At 40.4% G+C, this 5,617-nt stretch overlaps 1 protein-coding gene across 1 annotated transcript; it reads right to left on the reverse strand.

The window, feature by feature from the left end:
- Positions 1 to 465: 465 nt before the first annotated feature.
- On the reverse strand, positions 466 to 5,196 carry OSTC (oligosaccharyltransferase complex non-catalytic subunit). The gene is made up of 4 exons (XM_085309418.1): positions 4,981 to 5,196; positions 4,812 to 4,905; positions 2,928 to 3,125; positions 466 to 1,103 (listed from the first exon to the last, which is right to left on the reverse strand). Exons 1-4 carry the CDS (start codon positions 5,117 to 5,119, stop codon positions 1,085 to 1,087), a joined length of 450 nt encoding a protein of 149 aa, XP_085165544.1. The 5' UTR covers positions 5,120 to 5,196; the 3' UTR covers positions 466 to 1,084.
- Positions 5,197 to 5,617: the final 421 nt, after the last annotated feature.

The raw sequence follows: 5,617 nt of genomic DNA on the forward strand, positions 1-5,617 counted from the left end.
AAGTGAAAATATAGGCAAAGATCCTAAGCCAGGTTACATTTCTCAGTGACAGCTACTATATAGATGAGAACAGTGCTTCAAACATATGGCTTGCAAGAGGCACTTAGGAGTTTTAAATGTGCCTTTCATTCCCACAGAATTCAGTACATAATTTTATTAACGAAACATGGTAGTAACGTTGTCTCAGTCTTTTAAAATGAAAGCAAAGTAAGCTGAAATCCAGTCTCACACAAAATAACCCAGCAGCTTCAGAACTAAATACATGCACTTGGTTACTGGTAACAGTGTATCATTTGGATACAGTACAAGCTCACAGAGGAAAAAGTGAGATTCCTTGCTCCTGGTACTTATCCCATAGTGAAAGATGAAGCAGAAATTATGGTATGGTACAACATCTCGTGCCTGGAAGTAGAATAGGTTATGCTTACTCAAGAAAAATGTTTCAGAAACCAAAAAGAATTCAAGTAATTTTGTAGAAAATAAGATTTATTTGTCTCCTTTTGTACACCGTTTCAAAAAAGAAATGCACATTTATACAGTTTTCCTCTTTCCCAGTGCATATCTGGATTTGCTCAGAGAGCTATTAAGGCAAAAGAWGCCTTTGAAATCATTTCAGAYACATCGTTTTTTGACTGTAAAGCATCCATAGTTTCTGATTTTTTAATTTATAATGTRGAAAGAGGTGCTTCAGGTATTTCTTCCCCAATTCAAACATACAATCTTCCCACACAGGGAATAGGGGACAGATCTTGCAATAAAGAACTGTCAAACCAATAGCTAATACTCACTTCATGGTAGAGCTAGATTCACTTTTTCATATGAAGTGGGATTAAACAACTAACTAGGTAACTTGTTCTTTTGAAAAGCTCTAGAACAGAAATGATAAAATTCTGTTTTAAACTCAAATCAGCCATTGGTAATGAAAGTTTGTTTGCAGAGACAGCACCCTTTCCCCAGCTGTTTCTCATGACCAGRTCTTTTTCCTGTTGATGGTCACTATGGAATTTGTTGATTGTTGCTTCTTCTCAAACACTTCATGAAGAGGAGTAAATTCAGCTTGAGCTTTCATATACCACAAGAGATACTAACCCATCAAGTAGCCCCTACAGAACAAAATTGAATTAGGGGGAAAAATACATTGTTAGAAGATACAGACAGCACACCTCAGAAACAAGAGAATTATGGTCTTAAAACAAAAATCTCAGATTGCCAATAAACTTTTCATACCAAAGCTATTTAAAACAATAAATCTTGATCAACCTACCAGCTTAATGACCCACTCCTTCATTTGATTTTTTTCAGTGAGTATTCAAAAGGGATTACTATCTTCTCAATCCAACTTTTGTAATTGTTTGGAATTTTTGAAGCCCAAACCACATTTGATRAAAGGTTCTTTATTTGAACTCTTTACACAAACTATCAGTTTCAAGATATTCATTATATCTTGACATCTTTTGAAACATCTAGGCTCCTTTTCCTCTTCCAATTTCTCTCAAGCCTTGTTTCTTTAAAGAATTTAGTAAAGAACTGTTAAGAGACGCACATACTTTGCAGAACAATTGTTTATTATTGTAATCCAAGTCGTCTTTTTCTAGATTTTTAAAAAATATTTATAGCACTTGCTTCCTGTACAAAATCTAAAACAAAATCACCCCAGAGCAAAGATCTTACCTATTTCTAACAGGCATTTAGGATGATTCTGGATTCTTAAAAGTAGGAAAGTATACACATTTTTTTTTTCTGATTACACAAATCAGTGTGAGCTACTTGTATTAGTTTTGATGTCAAATTCTGGGTACATCGAGTCCRACATAGTCATGTTAACCTAGCAAAATGAACTAATGGACCATCTGACTCGGCACAAGAGATAGGTAACAGATAGCACTGAATTCCAAAGAAATTGTACCTATTCTGTTAATGGAGGAGTTGCAGAAAGTTACCTAACACTTCTTCTCGGGAAAATAYTTTTAAATACTAAATTGCTTCCTTAACACGAGCCACTTATGTCAGCACAATGTAGAGATTCACTTTAATTACAGCAGACTTCTCTTGCTCTTTTTAGGTTGGGGGATGGGGAAGGGGAGTCTCAAAATCATTGAAGCAACATAATGGTCTTGACGAAACAAGAAAATATATTGCAGGCTTCTTTTCTGCAGCCTGCTGCGAGGGAACCCATTACAAAAGAAATATTTAAGAAAGGAAGAACGACTGTCATTGCTAAACTAACACTTCATAGACTTCAGAGTAACTACCAGTTCCTCCAAACAGCTGTTTTCAGCTATTCTAAATGAAATAGATGGATTGAGAAATGAACAGAAAACAAGGAATACTGCTTTTAGTTACCTCAGAGCCTGAAAGCTCCAGATCTTTTCTAGCTTTTGATCTCTGAATACATATGTATGAAAATAGTGTATACTGTATGTTTCAATGTTATGTTCATTTTTCAAGCAAAAAAATAGACATCATTTTTAATTTAGCACTGCTTAGGATGTCTCTGAACATCAATTATTCTCCTCTTCACTTTTTCTAGTTATGATCCTTCACATACATTGTAAGCATAAACAACTCATTTTCCTCTCCAAGTTCTTTGATATACGCTTTTCCTCAAAGTCCTAACTTGTAATTTATTTTTAAATAGTATATACACATTCTTTCATTTAAATTCATTATAATTCAGACTCATTAATCATATTAGGATCTGTTACCTTCCTTTACCACAGCACAATCTTCTGGTAGATAGCATCAGAAGCATACCTCCTCATTCAAGATAGATTGTTCCAAAAAAAAATCATTAAAGAAAAGCAATGTTGAGCCAAGTAACAAATATTTAACATACATCATTTTACTTTCTGTTACACTCAAATTTAACATATGTACATATAAGCCAGTGGAGAAAAGAAACGCAGAAAGAGTACTAAGTCACTTACGGTAATTTCATCCTCATGAAAACTCTGGCCATGAAGAAGCTCAAAAGCACACTTACAAATCCAATAAAAAGCAAGAGAAATCTATTCAGCTTGGGGATATTTGGTGCATTGGATCGATCGAGAATTATGAATCCTAGGCCACCCATTGTGAAGAGGAAACTGGATGCAAGCCCTTCCATAATATATTGCCCGTTTACTCTATTAAAAACCAGAGAAGAAAAAAATACAGAGTTAGAAAGGCATTAGTTTTCCAGAAGTTATTTAAGTTTCAAAACCCATCCACTCAAGCCTGCTCAGCTTACTTTAGCTATGCAAATATGCAGGACGATTAACTGTGATAACTGACTTTCTAACACAAGRTATATATGTAACTGACTTTATGTAATTAGGTGTTCAATATGTAATTTATCTCCTGGACTGAYAGTCTGCAAGGTGACCAGTCAAATGTACTAGTTCTCTTCATGAGTTTTATGCAGAACTGTGTATACTAATGGAATGATACTCAGGTTAGTTCTTCCGTAACTCATGAAAATTAACGCAGCATTAAGTTCATCAGTTTTCAGAAATACCTTTTATAAAATTCACAGATGACTTAAAGCACAGAACTCCACACCACTGRGTTTTTCATGTCTATTTCTGCCCTAACGTTTAAGCAGCAGTCTCTAACTTCCAGTATCAGTGAAAAGCCCCAGACTATTCGAAATACTGCATCAGCATATGAAACACTTATACTGGTTCCTCACACAGCAACCAGTATAAAACCAGTAATAATAAGCAGTAATAATAACCAGTATAAAACTAGTAATAAAATACTGGTTCCTCATACAGCAAAAGTGGTCTTGCCTGCAGTATCAATTTTGCTATTAGCTCACTGAGACTACAYAGATTGTGGGGACTCAGCCTGAATRTGCTCTGACTCTCTGCCAGTCCACACAGCTGGGTTTCCTTCTTATAGAGCCAAGATGGAARAAGTGAAGTTGAGATGCAGCAAAAGCCTGCACCTCAACTGAGAGTTTCCTAGGTCCCACAATCACTGAACCTCTTTCTACTTTCATAATTAGCAATACCAGCAACATTGTAAAGATGGTTTGAATGTAGCTACTACAAATGATAACATAGAAATGAAGATGATAATTTTTTCCTCGTAAAACAACTTCATCTTCTATCGTATTGTTTCCAGAGTTTTACTGAAATGCTTTTAATTCCCTGCAGCACCCTAATTCATATATATTGTAGAAATTCAAGATGTGTCCTATTTTCAGGCTGAGTCAAGATTTGTACGTAAGATTTACGAGATTTCACAAATAGGAAYAGTTTTTCTTGTAACTAACAAAAGCCATTACCTGTTAAAATAATTCCAAGCATAAGTTCTGCAGAACAACTTTTGACTAAAGCTCTGGTTATTTCCATTAACAGAAGCAAAAAGACTCAAGGAAAATACTGTTGTTACATATTTACAATTATTCCCCCCACACTCGGACACAAAAGTCCAGATTAAATCAGGATTTAAAATCAGGGAACTAAATGCTTCACAAGGATCACGTTGTTATGAAATATGACCAAGTATTTCTGCACCTCTTTACTGTCTCAGTTCTAATAACAAAGATTTAGAGAAAGAGAGAACATCTCTCAGTTGAAAAGCTGTTTCTTACCTATGAATTCTGTTTCAGTAGTTTTGGAAGGCCTGAATTTTTCTATTTCCATTGATTCCAAAGCATACTTTTTATTTATTTATTTAATTTGCAAATCAAGGTCGRTATGTACCAGATCCCACATCCCCCAGAGGGCTCAAAAGAAGCTGACAAAGCCCTGTGAGCCTGGCGGGGTTCACGGGCTTCTATTCCCTTGCAGTCGCTGGTTTGGTTTGCGGGGCCCCGCTCCTACCTGTAGGCCAAGAAGGCCACCGGCCTTTGATGCCCGTGCTCGTCTGTCATGGACCCAACGCTCGGAGGCTCCACAATCACGTCGTAGATAATTCCTGTGCGGAGAAAAAACACGGATTAGCTCTAAACCTCCCGCTCACGCCGCCCCCGTGCCCCCGGCCCGCCGGCACCTCCGGTGATGAGGAAGTAGGACACCACCACCAGCGCGTAGACGGTCATGGCCGAGGGCATGTGCACCCAGCTCGGCCGCTTCAGCTTGATGTTGGGGCACTCGAGCACGGCGAAGGGCAGCCGGTACAGCGTCTCCATGGCGCCGGCCCGGCCCGCTCCCGGCCCAACGGACACCGCCGCCGCCGCGCGCGCCCCGCCCCCGCCGCCGTCCTGGCCCGTACACGAAGGCGGAAGCGGAAAACAAGCCCGAAGGGGGTTGGAGCGGAGCTGGCAGGTCCTTGCAGATTACAATAGAAACGAGCGGAAAAAAAGTCCTCCACCGGGGTGCCAGGAAAAGCGAGATGCCCCGGAGTGAGGGGCAGGCGCCGCCGGCGCGCGCGGAGCGGCGCCACCTCTGCCGTGTGGAAAGTGCTGGAAGCGCGGCGCGCGCGGGCAGCCGCCGCCAGCACCTGCCAGGGCCCAACCGCCCTGACGTGTCGCTGCCGCGCGCCCGCCAGCGCCTGGCGGGCGGGGGGAAAGGGGTGCAGCAGGGCCACGCCCCCGCCGCCGCCGCCGGCCACGCCCCCGCCGCCGCCGCCGGCCACGCCCCCCCGGGCCACTGCACTGCCTCCAGTTAAAGGAGTTAAAAAAATAAAA

Source organism: Rhea americana, unplaced genomic scaffold (assembly GCF_003343005.1).
Source record: "Rhea americana isolate MKP2758 unplaced genomic scaffold, rheAme1 scaffold_106, whole genome shotgun sequence".
NCBI lineage: Eukaryota > Metazoa > Chordata > Aves > Rheiformes > Rheidae > Rhea > Rhea americana.

Coding starts and splice junctions, on each gene's coding strand:
- OSTC (XM_085309418.1), bottom strand. CDS start 5,119: ATGGAGACGCTGTACCGGCTGCCCTTCGCCGTGCTCGAGTGCCCCAAC. Junction 4,906..4,980: donor CTACTTCCTCATCACCGGAG/GTGCCGGCGGGC, acceptor TTCTCCGCACAG/GAATTATCTACGACGTGATT. Junction 3,126..4,811: donor GTGGCCTTCTTGGCCTACAG/GTAGGAGCGGGG, acceptor GGTTTTTAATAG/AGTAAACGGGCAATATATTA.